A 22,863-nucleotide genomic window follows, 5' to 3' on the forward strand; every position below is an offset into this window, starting at 1 on the left:
CCTCCCAAAGTGCTGGGGTTACAGGTGTGAGCCAATGAGCCTGCCTACTGTTTTTTTAATGGCATAAACATCACCTCCAGAGCTTAGAAAGGAGAGAAAGAAACTTAGGCAATTGATGTGGAGCTCTTTATTAAAGAAACCAGCTGTTAGTTTACCCTTCAGCACCTTGAATGAAGTGTGAATTTCTGTTAGTAAAATGAAATACCTCTTTTCAACCAGAAGATGGGGCTGGACTCCCTTGGAAAGAAACTGCAGAGGCTCTTTTCGGGAACCGGTTTCCTGTGCTCGCTTTGCCTTTAGTTTCTGTCACTAGTACCCAGCTGTGGTCACTAGTACATTAGAAATCACACAGCAGCTCCAAAAATATACTGATGCCTCCACCCAGAAATTCTGGTTCATAGGTCTGGGGTGTCCTCTAGGTAAGTGATTCTCAAACTCTACTGCACATTGGAATCATTGGGACACTTAGCACTCCAAGCCCGCACTGAAGGAATCAGCATGCCGGCGGAGAAGCCACCAGCCGTGATTTGTGGATGAGCCGGGTGATTCCAGCGTGCAGTAGTTTGAGCACCACTGTCTTGGACTGCTTAATATGAGACCCTCTGTAGGTGATTCTGACTTGCACTCCTCGGCCCCCATCCATTCTAACTTGAGTGGGGTTGCATCTGCTGGCTTAGGAATGCAGACAGTCAGGTGCCTATTTGGTTGTAGCTAAAGTTAGGGCGGCTGAGGGGAGTCGGGAGGTTACTAGGAAGATTCTGGCTAGGACCCTCCCCCTCTGTGTGGATAGAGGCCTGACCTCCTGCTTTTTTTTTTTTACTGGGAGCTGGCCCAGGGATGCATAGATGTGACAGTAAGTGAGGTCTTAGCCAGGCAGAGAGGAAGTAACAGAACACCTGAGAGCAGGTGCCATCCAGGACCTATTCTGTCTCTGTGTCTCTCCAGCTTTGTGACAACAAACTGTGCTCTGCAGTTTTCATCCCGTGGAATCCGACCTGGCCTGACCACTGTCCTAGCTCGGAACCTAGACAAGAACACCGTGGGCTACCTGCAGTGGCGATGGGGTATCCAGTCAGCCATGAACACTAGCATCGTCCGAGACACTAAAACCAGCCACTTCACTGTGGCCCTGCAGGTGAGCCGAGCAGCCATCATCTCCTGCAGACAGAGCTCTGGGAGGACCCCTCCTCCCAAGCACTCAGTGCTCCCCTTAAATCCTGCGTCCTGATCACCACTAAGTCTAAGCCCATGCAGGGCCCTGAGGGACAGGCTCTCGGTGCTCACACTCGAGTGACCTGGTGGAACCTTCGAGTATGAAATGCAGTTGCCTTCAGGTGCCTGGGGCAGCTTTGTTGGATCATCTTAAAGCAGAACAACATCTTAATGTCTGGTGGGAGCCACCCACGGAATCGGGGGCGGGCAGATGAAACCCCATAGCAGAATCATGCCCTCGGACGCCCCTGTGGCCACACCAGGGCTGGTACATGAGAAGCCCCACACGGGCCACTGCTCCTTGGCTCTCACCAGCCGCTGCCACCTAGGAGCATAGGCTCAGTGTCACCAGAGTTTTTTATTTCTTGTGAGAAGCTAGAAAACTGGGTTTTCAGTGAAGTCTCCCAGTTTTTAACTACTGGCTGCTAATAAATCATGGTGCACTCACTGCAGCTGCCAGACAGTGACCCCTGCCTTAAAGGCCTGTGTGCAGTAGATGCCCAGAGCTAGTGGGAGGGCAGATACCCATCTCCCCACGGAGTCACACGCCCTAGCCACGCATCCTTGCACCCTCTGTCTCCCCAGCTGGGAATCCCTCACTCCTTTGCACTGATCAGCTATCAGCACAAATTCCAAGATGACGATCAGACTCGTGTGAAAGGATCCCTCAAGTAAGTCCTGGCCTGGCTAAAATGGAAGCACACTGGTACTGCATGTGGGTCTTCACAGTGGAACCAGTTGGTGTAAGATACCTTGCTCATGTGAATATCTACGTGTGTGTGACATTTTTGGAGAGCTTCCTATTTTGAGGCTGTGGGGGATTTAACACTACAGTCCCAGCCCTTGAGGAGCTTAGAGAGTGTTGTGGAAGAACTAGACCATGGGTGTCCCGACTTTCTTCTGTCATGAATCTGCTCCCTGGGGGTCGAGGAGGCTGGAGGGAGGGAAGGGAAGGTACCTGGCCTCTTCTCAAATGACAGCTGCCCCTGAAGTGATGAATGAGGGGCACAGGCACAGACCGCGTTCTCTCCCTGCAGAGCAGGCTTCTTTGGGACGGTGGTGGAGTACGGAGCTGAGAGGAAGATCTCCAGGCACAGCGTTTTGGGTGCAGCTGTCAGCATTGGAGTTCCACAGGGCGTTTCTCTCAAAGTCAAGTAAGTTGAACTTAGGCCTTTCTGGTCAAGGAATGCCTGTCACCTTTACTCAACCAGGCTTTACCCAAGTTAAGGCCGAAATAGCCTTTGCATTGTAATTTTGCTCTTAAAGACACAGTTGCTTGGCTAGGTGCAGTGGCTTATGCCTGTAATCCCAGCACTTTAGGAGGCCAAGGCGGCCGGATTGCCTGAGGTCAGGAGTTTGAGACCAGCCTGGCCAACGTGGCGAAACCCCATCTCTACTGAAAATACAAAAATTAGCCAGACGTGGTGGCACGCGCCTATAATCCCAGCTATTTGGGAGGCTGAGGCAGGAGAATTGCTTGAACCCGAAGGCGGAGGTTGCAGTGCGCTGAGATCGAGATCGTGCCACTGCACTCCAGCCTGGGGGACAGTGAGACTCCGTCTCAAAAAATATTAAAAAAAAAAATTCAGCCGGGTGCCGTGGATCACGAGGTCAGGAGATCGAGACCATCCTGGCTAACATGGTGAAACCCCGTCTCTACTAAAAATACAAAAAATTAGCCAGGGGTGGTGGCAGGTGCCTGTAGTCCCAGGTACGTGGGAGGCTGAGGCAGGAGAATCGCTTGAACCCAGGAGGCGGAGCTTGCAGTGAGCCAGGATCGCTCCATTGCACTCCAGCCTGGGTGACAGAGTGAGACTCCGTCTCAAAAAAAAAATACAGTTGCTTGTGTCTTTGCTGAGTAAGCAGATATCAAGCAGTGCATAGTTCCAACACCGAGTGAGTGAGGTGTACGTCTGAGCTCCAGCAGCCTCTCCTGATGTCACAGGATGCATCCTAGCAGCTATCCCCCGGGCACAGCATCTCCAGTAGCAGCTGCCATATCGGTTCATCCCTCTCACCAGGGGTTTCCATTGGCACACACACCCTTGCTCCACCTGAGTCTAGTCACTGTCCTCTCCTTAGTTCCTCAAAAGAGTTGTCTGTTTTTGGCCGGGCACTGTGGCTCACACCTGTAATCCCAGCACTTTGGGAGGCCAAGGCGGGCAGATCACGAGGTCAGGCGATTGAGACCATCCTGGCTAACACGGTGAAACCCCGTCTCTACTAAAAATTCAAAAAATTAACCGGGCGTGGTGGCGGGTGCCTGTAGTCTCTGCTACTCGGGAGGCTGAGGCAGGAGAATGGTGTGAACCCGGGAGGCAGAGCTTGCAGTGAGCCGAGATGGCGCCACTGCACTCCAGCCTGGGCATCAGAGCGAGACTCCACTCAAAAAAAAAAAAAAAAAAGTTGTCTGTTTTCGCTTGCATCCGTCTTCTTTCTTTCTAAACGTGCTCCAGTCAGGCCTCTGCAGAAAAACCAGCCCTCTCCAGAATTAGCCTTTCTCACCTCATCAGTGGGGCACCCTCCCTCCTGTGGCAGATCAGAGGGTGATTCTTCTTCATCTCATTTGGTCTCTGCACCTGCTGTCGCGGTGGCCGTTCCCTCCTGCCCTTACAGCCTCTCTGCCCTGAGTTTCCAGAATACCACGCCCTGCTCTGGCTTTCCGTACCAGATGGCTGCTGTCTCCCAAACCCCTAAATGGAGGCACCACTGCAGGGCACAGCCCTTCTCTCTCCAGACTCACTCCCAAGCAGTCATGTCCAGCCTCGTGGCTCTCATGCCCTGAGGACTCACGTTGCAAGCGCCAGCTTGGACCACCCCCTCAATCTCCAACTCATGTATCTGTCCAGCTTTCTCTTCCTAATCTCTACTTGGATACCCAACAGCATCTCAGATGTCACGTATCCAAACAGAACTCGATCCCTCCCTGTGCCCCCAGAAACGAAGAACCTTCAGAACCTGCTCTGCCCGAAGTCTTTCCCATCTCTCTCTCTTTTTTTATTTTATTTTTATAGAGACAGGGTCTCACTTGGTTGCCCAGGTTGGTTTTGAACTCCTGGCTTCAAGTAGTTCTCCCGCTTTGGCCTCCTAAAGTGTTAGGATTACAGGTGTGAGCCACAGCGCCCAGCCTCCTTTCCTATCTCAGTAAATGAGAGCTCTGGCCTTCTACTTGCTCTGTCCAAAAACCTTGGAGTCAGCCTCGATCTCACTCTCTCCCACACTCCAAATCATACATATCTCAAAATCATCTCCTGAACATGTACTCCAAAATTGTATCCCCAATCTCGCCATTTCTCAACCTCACTGCGGCCAGCATCTTTGTCTTAGTTACACAGCACCCTCCCCACTGAACCTGTCTCCCTCCTTGTGTGTCTGCTTTCCATAGGAGAGTCCTTTTTAAAATTGAAGGCAGTTCACGTCTGTCTTCTGCCTAAAACCTCAGAGGTTCCCTCAATTCCAGTCGGAGGCCAAAGCCCTTCAGAGACTTTGGAGCCTACAACGCCCTCCGTGATGTAGTACTCCTCTCTACCCCAACCCCAGCCATCCTGACCCCCTGGAGCTATTCCTGGCACACACCAGGCCCCCTCCTGCTTATGAGGTGGCCTTTGCTATTTCTCAGTCTGCAGATAAATACGTGGCCATTTCCTTCACTCCCTGTAAGTATCTGCTCTCTGCTCAAATGTCCCCTAATTCACCTTGTATAACATAGTAGCCCTTCCCCTTGCCCCAGGTGATCTCCCCCACCATGTTTACCATGTTCAGTCTCCAGCGAACCAGTCTCCATCTGAAGGGCCATCTCCTCCACTCCTCATCAGACATAAGCTCTTGGACTTGGTCCATTTTATTCTCACCTGCACTTCTAGAACCTAAAACCCATCGTAGTACTTGAGAGGAACTCAGTGAGTGAATCAAAGTGGATCACAGCTCAGTTTTGGAAACAAAGCCAAATCACTTACCTAGATTAGAGGTGGCGTCAGCCATCTCTCCTCAGATAATATTTGAAGGCTCAGTACAGTGGCGCACACACTTTGGGAGGCCAAGACAGGAAGATCACTTGAGCCCAGGAGCTCAAGGTGGTAGTGAGCTGTGATTGTGCCCCTCAGCCTAGATGACAGAGTGAGACCCTGTCACTTCAAAAAAAAAAAATTTTTTTTGTCTTGAAGTCTACCTTATCTGTTACTATATAGCTTTTTTAGCCTTCTTATGCTTACTATTTATTTTTTTTGCCCATTCACATTTAACCTGTCTCTGTGTGTGTGTGTGTGTGTGTGTGTGTGTGTGTGTGTATATTTTTTCTTTGGAGACGGAGTTTCGCTCTTGTTCCCCAGGCTGGAGTGCATTTGGCTCACTGCAACCTCCACCTCCCAGGTTCAAGCAATTCTCCTGCCTCAGTCTCCTGAGTAGCTGGGATTACAGGCACCCACCACCACACCCAGCTAATTTTTGTATTTTAAGTAGAGACAGGGTTTCACCATGTTGGCCAGGCTGGTCTCAAACTCCTGACCTCAAGCGATCTGCCTGCCTCAGCCTCCCAAAATGCTAGGATTACAGGCGTGAGCCACTGAGCCTGGCCAAGTTTTGAGTGTTCTTTATCAATTCTGGAATTGCTTTTATTCTGGAAGAGCTTTTATTCTGGAAGAGTATGGTCGGGTATTGTCAGTGGCTACTCAACATGTTTTCTTTTTCTGGCTTTTCAGCAGTTTGTGATGTACATAGATAAGGCTGTTGTTGTATTTATCATGCTTGGGGTTTCCTAAACTTCTTGCATCTGTAAATTTCCTTTTCCTCACTGGGGCTCTAATTACCAATATATTAAACTTAACACTCTTCCATGGGTTTCTGAGATTCTGTCCATGCATCCTCAGTCCTTTTCCTCTTGTTGACCAGGCTGGAGTGCTGTGGTACAATCTGCCTCCTGGGTTGAAGCGTTCTCCTGCCTCACTCAGCCTCCCGAGTAGCTGGGACTACAGACAGGTACCACCACGCCTGGCTAATTTTTGTATTTTTGGTAGAGATGAAGTTTCACCATGTTGGCCAGGCTGGTCTCAAATTCCTGACCTCAGGTGATTCGCCCATCTCAGCCTCCCAAAGTACTGGGATTACAGGCGTGAGCCACCACGCCTGGCCAAATTTTTTATATGTGGTCCAGAGTTTACACATTGGTCCAATAGGAGCTACTCAGCCACCACTGGAAGCAGAACCTCCTTAACTGACTAACTTTTGAAGTCTTCACCAACTTCTTTGGAAACCTCAGTTAAGGACTGAGATGTGACTCTCCAGTGACATCTGGAGGAGCCCATTCCTGTCCTCTCCAGCCTATGACTGAATGCACCTGTAGGGGACGTTGACCCTGTGAAGTGTTCCTCTTGTTGCTTTGGCTTGAGGTCAGCAGACACTGGGATCTTTCTTCTGTCACAGTGTCAGATCCATCAGCCAGACTTTGGAATGGGAGGCCAGCAGAAGGTGGTGGACTGTGAAAGGGGCAGACTACAGGCTCCTTTAACTCGCAGCTGCACGCAGCACAAGTTCTATTCCTGTGCCTGACACCCCATTGCCCTTCCCTGGAAAAACTGATTCATCTTGGCTTTTTTTTTTTTTTTTTTTTTTTTTTTGTATTTTTCCCCAGGCTCAACAGGGCCAGTCAGACATACTTCTTCCCTATTCACTTGACGGACCAGCTTCTACCCAGCGCCGTGTTCTATGCCACCGTGGGGCCTCTAGTGGTCTACTTTGCCATGCACCGTCTGATCATCAAACCATACCTCAGGGCTCAGAAAGAGAAGTGAGTTGACACGTCATGGGCATGTCACTAGCCAGCCCTGTGCCTCAGTTTCCTCACCCTTAAAATGGAGAGGATAACAGAGCCTCCTGCGTCGGGTGATGAGGAAACCTGAATTAATTAATGCATCTAAAGCACTTAGGCTGATGTCTGGGTCACGACTGGTAAATGTTAAGTATTTCTCATCATTGTCAGTAGTTGGACTGCTGTTATCTCTTCGTTTGTAAATCTTACTCTCAGAAAGGACTGGAGTTTATAGAAGTGTTGGGCCTCGGCTGGGCATGGTGGCTCACGCCTGTATTCCCGGCACTTTGGAAGGCTGAGGCAGGTGGATTACCCGAGGTGAGGCATTCAGGACCAGTCTGGCCAACATGGTGAAACCCTGTCTCTACTAAAAAAATAGAAAAATTAGCCGGGTGTGGCGGCACGTGCCTGTAATCCCAGCTACCTGGGAGGCTGAGACAGGAGAATTGCTTGAACCTAGGAGGTGGATGTTGCAGTGAGCCGAGATTGCACCATTGCACTCCAGCCTGGGTGACAGAGCAAGACTCGGTCTCAAAAAAAAAAAAAAAAAAATGTGTTGATCCTCTAAACCATGGCCTCAAGAAAGAAGAAGTTTTCCTTTCTCCTTTCCCGGCGCTGAGTTTAAGAGGAATGCGTTCTGGATCCGTATGTGAGGGGCCTGCGTTAACTAGAGTCTTGAAAGCCATAGAAACACAATGTTTTTGCAGTTTCTTGGATAATCCATTGGGGCATGCCATGAAACCTAAATTATTAGTGCAAGCATCTCTACAGAAAGCTGAGAGCTGGTATAGATTTGTTACTTTATAATATCTCATTTAGTAAAGCATTGTACTTAGAGAATCTCAGATAAAGGAATGAATCTCTTCTTCTGGGCCCGTCTGGCCTTTGGATTCAGAATCCTAATTCCCTAGGAGGCTTGAGGCTTAGAACAAGACATGTGCTGGCCCAGCCTTCTCTCAGAAGGGAGGACAGGCATATGCTGACCCCAAGGCCCATACTTTGTTACAGGAAAGCGGATCTGTGTGTCTAAAGTGGTATTAGTTGTTCCTACCAAAAGTGTTATTTAACAACTCACGCCTGTAATCCTAGCACTTCGGGAGGCCAAGACAGTAGAATCACTTGAACCCAGGAGTTCGAGACTAGCCTGGGCAATATAGTGAAACCCCCATCTCTATCTTAAAATTAAAATTAAAAAAACAATAATCCCACAAGGTTGGTGGGATCTCCTGAAATTCTCATGTGGTGAGGTCTTCTTTCCAAAGAGACTGACAGTCGGTGTCCCGTCAGCTTGGTGAGGAGGTGGGGCAGAGCCATCTAAGGGTAAAATGAAAGCTGCCAGCCTGTGACTAACAGACTTGCCTGAGACTGTCGTGGGAATATTTTTTAAAGTTCTACAACTGAACTCCAGTAAGATCACAGACTGTTTGCTGGGCTCGGGTCCAGCACAGGAGGGGCTGTGTTGGCTGGAAGCTGGGCAGCGCCGCGCTAACGTGGGGCTTGTGTTCCTCTCGCGTAAGGGAATTGGAGAAGCAGAGGGAAAGCGCCGCCACCGATGTGCTGCAGAAGAAGCAAGAGGCGGAGTCCGCTGTGAGTGCTGCCCCGCCGTTCCCAAGCGAGGGCTGTAGGGGACACACTCCACACCCCACATGTTGGTCTCAGGGCCTTAGATGTCAGACTTCTCTTCTCCAACAACTTGGCCCTCCATTTAGTCTTTATTGTGGGATGCGACACTGGGCTCTGCAGTCCCTGCCCTGAAGATAATTACCCTCCAAAGGCATAACAAGGGCTTTTTTAAAGTGGTGAGTATTGGCCTCTTTTTCTTCCTTCTGAGTGTTCTGCCTTTTACTGAGCAGGAGGGAGCAGGCTTCCTGGGTAAGTGGCAAGCATACTGCCAGGTGGCCATGGGCCGTGTGCGTGGCCTGGCGAGCACATGCCTGTCTGAGGGGGCGGCACAGCTATGCCCAGCAGAATGGCGCCACAGGAGAACACAGGTCCTTTCTCAAGAGGAGCTGGGATTCCAGCTTCTCCTGTGAAATCTCTTTATTTTTAAAGCTGACAACGCATTCAGTGTTTTTTTATTGGGTCAACAAATCCCACCCACGCATTAATGATCCCTAGAAAGGGAGCTCCCACCGGTGGCCACGGGAGGGTCATGCCGTTTCAGGTGCTTCTCACCTTCTGACCCAGAGCTGCCTGCCCTAGGTCTAGGAGTTTCAGAGTGAGCCACTCGGGTAGCAGAGCTGTCAGGGCACCCACTCCCTTCCTTTCCAGGCCCTGAGCAAGTATGTTGCCGTGGACAAGACTGCCTGCCTGTGGCCCTCTGACCAGAGGTGGAACAGGCCTGGCGGGGCCCTGACTGTGTCATCCTTGTTCTCTGGCAGGTCCGGCTGATGCAGGAATCTGTCCGAAGGATAATTGAGGCAGAAGAGTCCAGAATGGGTGAGAACATGTGTCCTCTCTTGGTCCAGGGTGGGCGCTGGGGGTCTCTAAGCCGCACAAGGAGGTGCCTGGAGGAGGCCTTCCTCTACTCGGAGTCTGTCCTTAGGCCTCATCATCGTCAATGCCTGGTACGGGAAGTTTGTCAATGACAAGAGCAGGAAGAGCGAGAAGGTGAAGGTGATTGACGTGACTGTGCCCCTGCAGTGCCTGGTGAAGGACTCGAAGCTCATCCTCACGGAGGCCTCCAAGGTACAGCAGCACCAGCCACCACATGCCATGTGCTCACAGATTTGAACAGGCTGGGCGTGGTGACTCAGGCCTATAATCCTAGCACTTTGGAAGGCCAAGGTGGGCAGATTGCTTGAGCCCAGGAGTTCAAGATCAGCCTAGGCAACATGGCAAAACCCTATCTCTACAAAAAAGAGAAAAAATCAGCTGGGCATGGTGACACACGCCTGTTGTCCCAGCTGTTCGGGAGGCTGAAGCGGAAGGATTGGTTGAGCCCAGGAGGTTGAGGCTACAGTGAGCTGTGATTGTGCCACTGCATTCCAGCCTGGGTGACAGAGCAAGAACCTGTCTCAAAAAAAAACAAACAGTGGTTTGAAGAATAGGTTCAGTCTGACAAGGACAACCTGGCCCCTTAAAGTGGGATCTTTGCCGTCATCAGCATCTACTGCATGGGATGCTGCCCAGCTCCTGAGTAGTACCCACGTTGGAGCTATTCTCTTCATTCAGTCATTTCTTTCACCACTCAGTAAGGATTTACTGAGCCCCTGGTGTGTGCCAGTCACACCAGCAAACAGGACACACGCCTGCCTTCATGGCATTTGATTCTGTTTATTTTTGCCTCATTCCAGAAAGAGCATGAGGTCACTTGTAACATGTGTGAGTCTTGCCTCTGGGGCCTGGGGCATGGACCATCCAGAAGGATGAAAATGCAGGTTAGCTCAGGCCAGAGAGCTCCTGGCACCCTAGAAGTCATCTAGTGGCCCTGTCTTAGTGTGAGGATAGGGCCTTTATTAAGAAGCGAGTCTTGGCAACTTTTTCAAATTCTTGTTTCTTTTTCTTCAAGCCCCAAAGTTTGCGTCTCCCCAGGGAATGTCACAGCCTGTGCACACCGCCCCTCCGGTGGTAGTAAGGAGGAGTGCTGGTCTTAGACCGTCTGGAGTATTGAGAGTAGTAATTTGTTTGTTACAGGCTGGGCTGCCTGGCTTTTATGACCCATGTGTGGGGGAAGAGAAGAACCTGAAAGTGCTCTATCAGTTCCGGGGCGTCCTGCATCAGGTGATGGTGCTGGACAGTGAGGCCCTCCGGATACCAAAGCAGTGTGAGTAGCCGTCCCTTCGCAGTCACCAGCTAACGGGGGCGGGGACCTCGAAGCGGCTGCTCAGTGTGTGGGCTGCCAGCCACCTTCCTCAGCTGCCCACCTGGGAGCAGAGACGCCAACTAGCCCTTGACCCATGATTCACTCAGAGCCCATGATTTGTGCCCTAAAAAGGGGGCTGGGGCCCTCTCACACGTAGAATTAGAGTGAGCGCGTTGGAAACTGTGGCTTGAGTGGCGGGGGATGAAAGCAGACCTCTACGTTCCAGCAGCAGTTGATTTTCAGCAGCGGGTGCTCTGCCTCGCCTGGGCCCAGCCAGCTGCTGGTTCGGGTGACTGCTGAGCCCCATCAGTAGAAAGGTGCATGGGAACGGCCACCTTCTGATCACCTGTGTCTGTTTTTTCCTTTACAGCCCACAGGATCGATACAGATGGATAAACTGCCAAGAACCAGATTTTTAAAAGGCCGCAAAAAATCTTTTCCTGGGAGTCTACAAATTTGGAAATGGAAAAAACCCAGACATCAGATGTTTTTATTTTATATTATTATTATAGAAGGTGGTACCATTATCAATTATGTGAAGGGACATGCAGACACCCCAGCTTTTGAGGGTGCTGGGGGTAGGACTGAGGCAGCCCCACGGGGAACCAGACTGCAGCCTGGCCCATGGCTGTTTTCCCAAGGACCAGTTCCTGGAGGGAAGGGCTCTGGCCCTGACTCTGCTGGGTCCCCTGAGCACGCGTGCTGACCGCAGCCCGCCGCCCTGTAGTTCTTGGCTGGGTCTGGAGGTGTCTGTGGAGCACCCTGCCCTCACCACAGGAGCGCGAGCCACTTCTGCGGTCCACGCTGAACATGGGAAACAAACAACATGAAAAGCAGGCAGGCCTCCCGGTCGGGGAGCCTCTGCTGCGCTGGCTTCCCATGACCACCTCCTCCTGCTGAAATATTACTGCTTGAATTTGGAGCAGATTGCGGGTTTATAAAACTGCTTTTTATCTGAGAACAAACGGGTTTGGAAATTAGTCTTTTTTCCCCACTCCCAGAGCTGCTCAAATCATTCCACCAGCCCCCTCGGCTTGGGACAGGGTAGTGTAACTCCCGATGCCAGGGCCTAGCCCTGACACAGGTGGCTTCCCGTATCCCTGTGGGAAAACGCCCTGCCACCAGCGGGCTTGAGCTGGCCTGTGTCCCTCCACCGCCTGCACCACCCACCTCCAGAGTGCAGTGCTGGGCAAGGGCAGCTCAAGAGGACAGGACCAGGCGCTTGGCAAGACATCAGACACACCCAACCCAGAGGCGTGGACCCCAGGCCTGGCCTGTGGTGCCCAGCAGGTGGCACTGCAGCTCCCCGCTCCTGCAGGTCCAGCGTCCTCACAGGAACACCAGGGCCTGTGCTCCGGAGCCCTCCTTCAGACCCTTCCTCCACGTGCCCACTTGGGATGCAGAATGCAGCGGAGCTAGGACCCCCTCCACGGCCTGGACCTCGGCTGCAGTAAAGTTACGTGAGGCCTGTCTCACGGGGCCTGGAAGTGGCAGCCATCAGTTGCTCTTGCTGACCCCTCGGAGCAAGCACCGCACAGGCGGTGGCTGAGACAGCTGGCGCCGGGGGCCCCAAGCTGCGCCGGCCTCCAGCCCACCCACAGCTGTTGCTGAAGTCAGGCCTCCCTCCCCAGCACTGGTATCTGAGTAACGGCTAAGAACCTCCTTCCTCTGGTTTTGAAAAGCAGTTCAGGTTGTCCAATTCTGTAACATTCATCTCCATTTTCTAAAAAGGTTTCTCTGACGGCCCCACGGCCCGAGCCGCGGTGAGCGTCGTATTGCATGAGCCTGGGCCCCGGGCTTCCCGTGCGCCTCTGCCGCAGGTGCTTCTGGGCACCCATCCTCTGCGTTTCATTTGCAGTCGACTGTACAGAAGGCACTCACCACAATAAACCTTTCCTGAAAGCAGAGGCTGGTGCTCTTTGGTGTATTGTGTGTTCATCTTCAGGAGGGAAGGAACCCCTTCCCCAGAGGCCTCCTCCCCATCCTTCACTCCTCACTCAACCACAAGGCTTCACGTGAAGCTGGGGTTCCATTTTCTACATTAAACATTACCTGAGAAATAAATAGACCCCAAGTTAGGAAATCAGGCTAGTACTTTTCTTTAATTCACTAAAGCTATAAATTAGACAAAATAGGAAGTCAGTTTTTTTTTTTCAGACTGAGTCTCGCTCTGTCACCAAGTGACAATACTAGAGGGCAGTGGTGCGATCTTGGCTCACTGCAACCTCCGCCTCCCGGGTTCAGCTGATCCTCCTGTCTCAGCCTCCCAAGTAGCTGGGACTACAGGTGTGTGCCACCACGCCTGGCTAATTTGTGTCTTTTTTAGTAGACATGGGATTTCACCATGTTGGCCAGGCTGGTCTTGAACTCCTGACCTCAAGTGATCTCCCCACCTCGGCCTCTCAAAGTGCTGGGATTACAGGCATGAGCCACTGCGCCCGGCCACGGAAGTCAGTCTTCTTAGCAGAAGGAATCACGGCACTAGAGAAAATGATGATGGGAGTGACACCGTATAGAAAGACACTTTATTACACTGCCCACTCACACCAGGCCGGGACAGGAGTCACTCCTTAGAACCCCGAGCGGCTGTCCAGGCTGATGGAGGAGGGGACCACTCACCCGCCACAGAGTCGGCCCCCTCACATGGCTTCCTCCCTGAGGAGCATCTCCCACACTGGGGCTTCCAGCGATCTTTACTCTGCGTGTGCTGAAAGGACAGCGTCCAGAATCAGCCTCAGCCTGGACTTCTGTTACCATGGGAGGATAAGCTTGTCATGCTCACAGATGTGCACTCCTAGTGCCACACCTCTAAACGTCCCCCAGACGGCATCGGGGCTCTCGCCGGGGAGCTTGGCTACTGTCTCGATCCCCGGCCAAGCAGGCCTCATGGCCAACTTTCTCAGTGTCCACAGCAGACAAAAATGTCCACAGCCAGAGCTCCAAAGCTCTGCCGGCCCTGGTGCCACTGCCACCTCTGCGTCCGGAGCCTGTGGGGCTCAGCTCTGCTGCTCTGGCCCAAGTCTGGCCTGCAGTCCCTGGTGCCCTTTGCAAGCACGGAGGCGGCTGGACATCCTTCGCATCACCAGCCTCTGGGCCTGCAAGCGCTTCCGGAGCTTTTCATTTTCCTTCAGAGTGAGGAAGAGTTTTTTCTTCAGGGAATCTAAGTCCAAAAGGGCATAGCTGTGATCAGATGGCTGCTTGTTGGGGGGCCTTCTCAGGCCCGCAGGGCCAGTCGGCCGGCCAACAGCCTCTGTTGCTTGCGGCCTCCGTGGCGAGACCTGAGGACGGGAGTGAGAGCCGAGAGCTGCATCACCAGCAGGAAGGCGGGCCATGGTGAGCAGGCCACCAGACACGCACACAGCACAACCCCAGGGCAGCTGGACACTCCTGGCTGCTCCCCCAAAATCCAGATGTGCCCACACCATGGTGGAGAATTTGACTGGGGAGCTCTGAAACCCAGGCTGCACACCCTGCCTCGGCCACACAGGTCTCATGGTGGGTGCTCACTGGTTTCCATTTTGTTTGGAGCAAGTCATCTTGTGTCCAACCACAGACCACCTTTGCACTCAGTCTTACCTGTTTTACGTGGCCTTCGGCATTTGGGGGCAACTGAAGCTCTTCAAGTGCAGTGTCCATGTTTCTCCCAGGACTGTCCTCTCCAGCCCCCGCCTCAGGGAGGACCTGGGAACGGCAGGGTGAAGTCAGGCACTACAGCCCTGCACATGCAGGGCCCTCCTGCAGCTGCTACTTGTCCCTCTAGGGGAGTGGCAACAGCCAGGGACCAGCTCCAGGGTCTGTGCCCCTCCACAGCCAGCTTCTCCCTAGCACACACCCTGGAACTGAACTTTTTTTTTTTTTTTTTTTGAGACAGTCTCGCTCTGTCACTTAGGCTGGAGTGCAGTGGTGCAATCTCGGCTCACTGCAACCTCCACCCCCAGGGTTCAGGTGATTCTCATGCCTCAGCCTCCTGAGTAGCTAGAATTACAAGCATGTGCCACCACGCCCGGCTTAATTTTTTTTTTTTTTTTTTTTTTTTTTTTGAGACGGAATCTAACTCTGTCACCCAGGCTGGAGTGCAGTGGCATGATCTCGGCTCACTGCAACCTCTGCCTCCCGGGTTCAACCAATTCTGCCTCAGCCTCCTGAGTAGCTGGGACTACAGGCACATGCCACTACACCTGGCTAATTTTTTTTTTTTTTTCTTGAGATGGAGTTTCACTCTTTCACCCAGGCTGGAGTGAAGTGGTGTGATCTCAGCTCACTGCAACCTCCGCCCCCTGGGTTCAAGTGATTCTCCTCCAGAGTAGCTGGGATTATAGGCACCCAACACCATGCCCAGCTAAATTTTTGTATTTTTAGTAGAGACGGGGTTTCGCCAGGCTGGTCTCGAACTCCTGACCTCAGGCAATCCACCTGCCGCAGCCTGCCAAAGTGCTAGGATTACAGGTGTGAGCCACCAGGCCCAGCCTAATTTTTGTATTTTTAGTAGAGATGGAGTTTCACCATGTTGGCCAGGCTGGTTTCGAACTCCTAACCTCAGGTGATCCGCCTGCCTCAGCCTCCCAAAGTGCTGGGAATACAGACGCGAGCCACTGCGCCCAGCCCGGCTAATTTTTTTATTTTTAGTAGAGATGGGGTTTTTACCATGTTGGCCAGGCTGGTCTCAAACTCCTAGCCTCAAGACATCCACCCACCTCAGCCTCCCAAACTGCTGGGATTATAAGCGTGAGCCACCTCGCCCGGCCCTGGAACTGAACTTTAAGAAATCAGGCACTGCCAGGTGCGGTGGCTCCCGCCTATAATTCCAGCACTTTGTGGGGCCAAGGCAGGAGAATCCCTTGAATCCAAGAGTTTGAGACCAGACTGGGCAAGACAGCAAGACCCCCATCTCTCAAAAAAAAAAAAAATTTTTAATTAGCTGGGCATGGTAGCACATGCTTGTGGTCCCAGCCACTTGGGAGGCTCAGGTGGGAGGATGGCTTGATCCTGGGAGGTTGAGGCTGCTGCGAGCCATGACTGCACCACTGTACAGAGCCTGAGCAACAGAGTGAGACCCTGTCTCAAAAACAAAGAAAAAGGTTGGGTGCAGTGACTCACATCTATACTCCCAGCACTTTGGGAGGCTGAGGTGGGAGGATGGCTTGAGCCCGGTAGTTTGAGACCAGCCTGAGTAAAATAGCAAGATACTAACTCTACAAAAAAAAAAAAGTGGGGGGCCAGGTGCGGTGGCTCACACCTATAATCCCAGCACTTTGTGAGGCAGAGGTGGGTGGATCACCTGAGGTCAGGAGTTCGAGACCAGCCTGGCCAATGTGGTAAAACCCCGTCTCTATTTAAAAATACAAAAATTAGCCGGGCGTGGTAGCGGGCATCTGTAATCCCAGCTACTCGGGAGGCTGAGGCAAGAGAATCACTTCAACCTGGAAGGAAGAGGTTGCAGTGCGCCGAGATCACGCCACTGCACTCCAGACTGGGTGACAGAGCGAGACTCAGTCTCAAAAAAAAAAAAAGAAAAGAAAAGAAAAAGGGAATCAGGCACCATCCCTACTAGCAACTGAGATTCTTTGATATTGAAAAGAAGGAAGCTGAGAGGCTTGGGCATATGAGGAAAGGCGACAGCCCTGCGGGCCGGCCTTGCTGGGAAAATCCCGCCTCCCTGTCTCAACCCACAGCATAATTTAAACGTTCAAGTACCTGGCCCGGTGCACTCACCTTTTCTTTCTGAGAAGAGCTGGCATTTCCTCTCTCACTGGCAGGGTCTGTGTTCTCCCTCACCTGCTGCAAGAGACACACACAGAGTGGATGCAGACCCCAAGAACCCTCAGAGCTCGGGGCAGGCCTCAGGCATCATGCTTGTCCCCGCTGCTCGGCCCACTGCGTGCCCCAGTCAACGAACAGCTGCTAAATGAAACTGACCTGAAGCTCAACCCAACTCACACTGCCCGCTTGGTGCGCTTCTCTTTCTCCAAAGATGTCCTCAAATCACGGTCAGAGTGCCCTGAATAGGTCCCTGTAGAGCTAGGGACCCATCTACTTCCTATGTGTCACCCCAGGGCCTGGCCCCTGGCCCCATGACCGCCAGCAAGCAGCAGAAGCCCAGCTCACCACTCGAGGTGCCACTGACGCAGAACCTGCAGCCCCTGGGCCACACTGGGGTGGGGCCCACAAAGCAGAGCTGGCAGAGGCCGTACCCAGCTTCTCCCCACCAACCTGGCACTGGAAGCACTGAGGGCTACAGTGACAAACGTCCCCACTCCCAGTGGCTCAAGTGTCATCTTTCCAGGACAAACGTTATCACAAATACGTGAAGGTGATTAAAGTGCTCATCTATGGACACATACCCCACGCACCTGGGCTGTGCCAGGCAGCGTCCTGGGTGTGGGGCCTGAAGCAGGGAAGGCAGCCCCTGCCCTCATGGAGATTCTGTTCCAGGGGAGAAGACAAAACCAATGAGGGAAACAGGAAGGACAGCAGGGGCCACAGGGGCCAGGAAGACTGAGGGGCAGGAAGGGGTCGGGAGGCAAGCGGGGGTTTGAGGGTCCAGAAGGGCTTCCTGAAGGAAGGGACTGCCAACCTGAAGAGGTTGAGGCAGACTGCATGAGGCTATCTGGGAAGGGTGCTGGGGAAGACAGATGGGGCAGGGGCTCCCAGGCGGCCGCTCTGGGCGTGTTTGCTACGTGGCCGCCTTGTTCTTCCCATCGGCTCCACTCTCCACTCACGGATCCCTTTCCTCTCCCCATAAATCCACCAATGCAGGGAGCTGCTGGCCTGTGGCTTGTCCCGCCACTGCCCTGCCTACCCACTCCACGTGGGTGCCCCTGTGGCCTATCATGCGATCTCAAGGCTTCAGCATCCAACTCTTTGTGAGCCCTCTCCTGAGCCAGGCCCACACATCCCACCTCCACCAAGGCAAGCTTGGCTCACTGCAACCTCTGCCTCCCGGTTCAAGCGATTCTCCTGCTTCAGCCTCCCAAGTAGCCGGGATTACAGACGCCCGCCAACACACCCAGCTAATTTTTGTATTTTTAGTAGAAATGGGGTTTCAACATGTTGGCTGGGCTGGTATCGAATTCCTGACCTCAGGTGATCCACCCACCTCTGCCTCCCAAAGTGCTGGGATTACAGACGTGAGCCACCACACCCAGCCACAGAATAATTCATTTTTAAAGTGCCTTTAATTTATGACTTCTCTTAAAGCCGAGGTCATGGCCAGCAGGGCCACAGTGCTGTGGACCCCAGAGGTGTGACAGTGCTGTTGTCACTGGAGTTCTTGGCCTTGGCTTTTCCCACACATGCCGCCACCCCCACTGCCCCCAGCTGCTGGTAAACAATGCAGGCTGGATGTGACCAGACGGAAGGTGCGGTGCCCTCCTACCTGTGTGGGGTCCTGAAAGGCGAACACCGTGGGCACGGCATTGTGCTTTAGGTTCTTGCGGTTTCCAAAGGCGCTGAAGCACTCTGGCCGGAAGTGCTCGGAGCAGATGACCGTGTGCTGCTTGGGCTTGAAGTTGCCCCGGCCGATGTTCAGCACCCATGCCTTCAGCAGCTCCGGGCGGCTGAACGGAAACCTAAGGGCAGAGGCAGGGGGTGTGAGGCCCAGCAAGGCTGGACCCAGCGCCTCAGAGTCATTCGGAATTTTCACATCACTACAGAGTACTTCCCTGGACAGCTGTGGACATTCAGTCCTCTCGGTTTGTTAAATCACATCTAATTTCTGGAAGCTTCTGTCACAGCTGTTAAAGCACTCTTAATAGGAAACCCGAGACCACGAGAATGGCCAGAGAGCCCAAGTGAGCTGTTTCCGATGCTACATTCGCCAGGAGCCTACCAGGAGCCGGGCCCTGTTCTTCGTGCTAGGGATGGGGGTTAATGAGACAGTCCTGGCCCCCAAGAGCTGATATTCTGGAGCGGGGGGCACAGCGATGAGCCACACAGATGTGGACGGTGTCTTCTGGGGATGACAGCTGCTCCAGAGAACAGACAGAGGGAAGCCCTGGGGTGGTGAGGAGAGGCAGCTGAAGGGGTGATGTTTGAGCACAGACTGCAGGAAGTGGCAGCACAAGCGACACAGGCTTCAGAAGGGACAGCAGGAACGGCCACTCACGCAGGTCCAGCTGAGACAGCGAGAGGGAGTGGGGACTGCATGACGCAGGGCCCTGAGCAGTTGGGGAGTCCCTGGAGGCTCTAGACAGAGGTGAGATGGAACCTGGGTCCACCCTGGCTGCTGTGGGACCAGGCGTTGGCAGGAAGTGGTAATGAGAGGGCAGATTTGGATGTATTTTGAAAGCCATGCAGTAAGGTTTGCCTGTAGATGGTAAAATTGAGAAGGAAGGAGTTTCATGTTGGAGATAAAATTAAGTTACAGGACGGCAGGTTAAGGGGATCAGAAGTTTGTTTTGTAGCAGCTGAGCATGGTGGCTCACGCCTGTAATCCCAGCACTTTGGCAGGCCAAGGCAGGCAGACTGCCTCAACTCAGGAGTTCAAGACCAGCCTGGCCAACATGGTGAAACCCCATCTCTACTAAAGATGCAAAAATTAGCCCAGCGTGGTGGTGCACTCCTGTGATCCCAGCTACTTGGGAGGCTGAGGCACAAGAATCACCTGAACCAGGGAGGCGGAGGCTGCAGTGAGCCGAGACTGCGCCACTGCACTCCACCTGGGCAACAGAGTGAGAGTCTGTCTCCAAAATAAGAAGTTTGTTTTTTATGTCAGGAGTTAAATTTGAGGTGCTTTTTAGGCTCTCCATGTGCTGGGGTGACAGGCGGCCACACCCATCTGGAGATGTCAGTGTGGAGGCCAACCCTGCGGAACTGATAAGCCTGGGTGAGATAGGCCCCTGGGGAGCAAGTGTGGCTAGAAGCCACCCCTGGGCCATGGCCCACACCCCAGGGCTCCAACACTTAGTACTGGAAATAAGGAGGATCCAGCAAAGGAGACTGAGAAGAGATACCTGTGGCCAAGAAGTGTACCAGACGCCATGCGGGAAAAGTGACCCAGGCTCAGGGGTCAGTTGTGTGAAATGCTATGCAATCGATCAGCAACACAAGGCTCACTAGTGATGTGACAGAGCTCTCGTGGGAGGGGAGGAAACGACTTCAAGAGAGAAGGCGCGGCAACTCCATCCCCAAGTACATACCTGACGGAGGCAAAACAGATAGATGCACCGCAACACAAGTCCCACCAAAACTGGCCAAAACAATGTTTGTTTTGTATTGTTTTTTGAGACGGAGTCTCGCTCTGTTACCCAAGATGGAGTGTAGTGGTGCGATCTCGGTTCACTGCAAGCTCTGCCTCCCAGGGTCAAGTGATTCTCCTGCCTTAGCCTCCTGAGTAGCTGGGATTTCAGGTGCGCGCTACCACGCCCGGGTAATTTTTGTATTTGTAGTAGAGACGGGGTTTCACCATGTTGGTCAGGCTGGTCTCCAACTCCCGACCTCAGGTGATCCACCCAGCTCGGCCTCCCAAAGTGCTGGGATTACAGGCGTGAGCCACCACGCCCAGCCTCCAGAACCATGTATTTGTCATCCAAAAAATGGGGCCACCCAAATGCCCTTCAATTGTAGAACAAATCAGTAAATTCTGGCACTTGCATTCAATGGAATATTATGTGGCAACGAAAGCGAATGAACTGCAATCCACTCTGATAGCGGGCAGGATAGGGTTCCCTTTGGGCAGGAGAGAGGAGGAGGGCCTGGGAGGGGGTCCAGGTAGGGGTTCTTCTCGAGGGTAGTGATGTTTTATTTCTTATTTTGAGATGAGGTATCGCTCTGTCACCCAGGCTGGAGTGCAGTGGCAAGATTATAGCTCACTGCAACCTCGAACCTGGGTTCAAGCGATCCTCCTACTTCAGTCTCCCGAGCAGCTGGGACTACAGGGGCACACCACCTTGCCTGGCTGATTTTTTAAAATTATTTGTAGAGGTAGGGTCTCCTTCTGTTGCCCAGGCAGGTCTCGAACTCCCAGGCTCAAGCGATCCTCCCGCCTCGGCCTCCCAAAGTGCTGGGATGACAGGCTTGAGCCACCGCGCCCAGCTGGTAACGTTTCAGTTCAGTGACGTTCACTTGGGGAAAACTCGCTGGGCTGTATACTTATGATTCGTGCATTTTTCTGCATGTACATTACGTATACTTCAAGCAAAGCATTTATCACAAAACAGAACAATGGGAGCAGAGGGAATGGGAACGATGAGTACAAGCCGCCCTTCGGAATGTGCCCAAAAGTGGGTAGAGAAATGGTGCCGTGACTGGACCTTGGAGAAAGCGCAACTTTGACTAAGGACGATTGCTCCTGGGCCGGGCCGGGCCGGGACGGGCGAGTGCAGGAGCAGACTCCAAAGTCTCCAGCATCCTCCCGCGACCCTGCAAAGTCCCTTCCCACTGCCAGGACGCCCCTGGGGGTTCCACTCCTCCACTGCACCGCCCAGGTGCCGGGCTCCCTTCAGGACCGCGCGCGGCGGGGGCTGCAGGGACCAGGGACACAGCAAACCCCGGCCGCGGCCCGCTAGTCTGTTCAGCAAACACCTGCTCCGCTCCCTGCACGTCCCGGCCCCGGCCCCGCCAGGTGCGCCGCTGCCCCTCCGTCCGCCACTCCCCGCATCCCCGCGGCGGGCGCGGCGGCGCCAGCCCCTCTGGGCCCAGGACCTCGGCCTGTCCCCGGACCCAGAGGCCGCACGCCTTCGGGCCTCCCGGGCGCTCCCGCCCGGCGCGCCAAGGCCTCGGAGTCGGTCCGCGGGCCCCGGGTCTGGGCCTCCCGCGCCCCCGGGTCCCCGCCTCTTACCGGTGGAAGGTGAGCTGCTTCCTGCGGCTGCTGTAGCGGTTGCAGCACTGCCGGGCCGCGCACGACTTCGGCATTGCGAGCCAGGCCCGGCTGCCCCCAACAAAGATGGCGGCGGCGGGGCCTGCGGAGAGGGGAGGGACCTGCGGGGAGGGGCGGGGACGCCGAGAGGTGGTGACGGGCCTGGCTCGCCTCCAGGGCGCGCTCATCCTGCCATTCCAGCCACCCGCGTCTCCCCAGGGTCGGACGGGACCCGGGGCGCCACGTCAAGGGGTGCTCCGGGCCCCAATTCAGGCCCGAAACCCCAACTCCTAGCCTTGGGCCTGTGCAAGTCTTACCCCATTCGCCAATGCTGGTCGCCTTTCACCTCCTTGCTTTGAGCACCCAACCAGGACGCATAGCCACTCACAGGCTTGGACAACTGGAAACCAACGGCCAACCCCTCAGTGTTTTTAGGGCTTTGAATTGTGAATAGGTCTGGACTCCTCTGACGTCACTGGAGGTGGTACTAGTTGGCCACTGGTGGTGTCAGTTCAGAGGCCAGACAGCTCACTGCCCTTAAGTTTGGTCACAGGGAACCCCCAAACGTGAAGAGGCAAAAAGGGCAACTGAAGGGGAGGGAGATTCCAGTTCAGGCCTTGCAGAAACTCCGAGGAGGCTGCAGCTTTCTCAAAGCAGCCTATAGGGAAGGCGTCATCTTGTAAGAAGAAGAAGAAAAAAAATCGGCCAGGCGCAGTGGCTCACGCCTGTAATCCCAGCACTTTGGGAGGCCGAGGCAGGCGGATCACCTGAGATCACGAGTTCAAGGCCAGCCTGACCGACATGGTGAAACCCCATCTCTACTAAAAATACAAAAATTAGCCGGGCATGGTGGCGAGCACCTGTAATTCCAGCTACTCACAAGGCTGAAGCAGGAGAATCGCTTGAACCCGGGAGGTGGAAGTTACAATGAGCCAAAATCTCATCACTGCACTTCACAGCCTAGGTGACAAGAACAAAACTCAAGTCTCAAAAAAAAAAAAAAAAAATCAAAAGTAGGCTAACCACTCACTGGGGCTTGAGCTAATCCTCAATCTGATGAAGAAACTGCAAAAACCATTCACATCTACTCGTCCTGTGGTTTGTTTCTGAGGAATTCACCAGCAAGGTACCTTAACACCGTGGGCATTTTCCATCCTGCTAAGTGCACACTGAGACGCTGCCTTCCCAGAGACTTGATGTAATCATGCTTTGGGGAGGTAGCAAGGAGAAAAGAAACACAATTGTCCT

The 22,863-nt window shown here is 53.4% G+C and overlaps 2 protein-coding genes across 9 annotated transcripts in view; one reads left to right on the forward strand and one right to left on the reverse strand.

The window, feature by feature from the left end:
• The window catches only part of DNAJC11 (DnaJ heat shock protein family (Hsp40) member C11), a 66,003-nt gene extending 53,278 nt beyond the window's left edge, over positions 1–12,725 (forward strand). For both annotated transcript variants that reach the window (XM_019010513.4, XM_055383413.2), the window contains 9 exons: positions 946–1,135; positions 1,798–1,883; positions 2,250–2,366; positions 6,839–6,994; positions 8,533–8,602; positions 9,397–9,454; positions 9,561–9,703; positions 10,652–10,781; positions 11,191–12,725. In XM_019010513.4, the coding sequence (XP_018866058.1) occupies positions 946–1,135; positions 1,798–1,883; positions 2,250–2,366; positions 6,839–6,994; positions 8,533–8,602; positions 9,397–9,454; positions 9,561–9,703; positions 10,652–10,781; positions 11,191–11,216 (976 nt within the window). In that variant the 3' untranslated portion in view covers positions 11,217–12,725. The remainder of the gene's footprint in view (positions 1–945; positions 1,136–1,797; positions 1,884–2,249; positions 2,367–6,838; positions 6,995–8,532; positions 8,603–9,396; positions 9,455–9,560; positions 9,704–10,651; positions 10,782–11,190) is intronic.
• On the reverse strand, positions 11,297–22,860 carry THAP3 (THAP domain containing 3). 7 transcript variants are annotated; one of them, XM_004024569.5, is made up of 6 exons: positions 21,933–22,860; positions 21,598–21,737; positions 18,196–18,388; positions 16,533–16,598; positions 14,397–14,501; positions 11,297–14,098 (listed from the first exon to the last, which is right to left on the reverse strand). In XM_004024569.5, the coding sequence occupies exons 2-6, from the start codon at positions 21,669–21,671 to the stop codon at positions 13,817–13,819; spliced, it is 720 nt and encodes a 239-aa protein (XP_004024618.2). In that variant the 5' UTR covers positions 21,672–21,737; positions 21,933–22,860; the 3' UTR covers positions 11,297–13,816. The 7 variants fall into 7 exon arrangements, with proteins under 7 accessions (XP_004024618.2, XP_055239429.1, XP_055239424.1 ...); XM_019010518.4 differs by having other exon boundaries at positions 13,324–14,098; positions 16,533–16,595; positions 21,933–22,034; XM_055383454.2 differs by lacking the exon at positions 21,933–22,860 and having other exon boundaries at positions 11,297–12,872; positions 16,533–16,595; positions 21,598–21,763.
• Positions 22,861–22,863: the final 3 nt, after the last annotated feature.

The sequence above is a fragment of the Gorilla gorilla genome, chromosome 1 (genome assembly GCF_029281585.2).
Source record: "Gorilla gorilla gorilla isolate KB3781 chromosome 1, NHGRI_mGorGor1-v2.1_pri, whole genome shotgun sequence".
NCBI classification, from domain to species: domain Eukaryota; kingdom Metazoa; phylum Chordata; class Mammalia; order Primates; family Hominidae; genus Gorilla; species Gorilla gorilla.

What these genes read in the sequence shown, in the direction of transcription:
- THAP3 (XM_004024569.5), bottom strand. Translation starts at nt 21,671, where the DNA reads ATGCCGAAGTCGTGCGCGGCCCGGCAGTGCTGCAACCGCTACAGCAGC. An exon ending in AAGCAGCTCACCTTCCACCG is followed by an intron (nt 18,389 to 21,597) that starts GTAAGAGGCGGG and finishes CTCTGCCCTTAG; the next exon opens with GTTTCCGTTCAGCCGCCCGG. An exon ending in CCGAAGGCCACGTAAAACAG is followed by an intron (nt 14,099 to 14,396) that starts GTAAGACTGAGT and finishes TCCCGTCCTCAG; the next exon opens with GTCTCGCCACGGAGGCCGCA.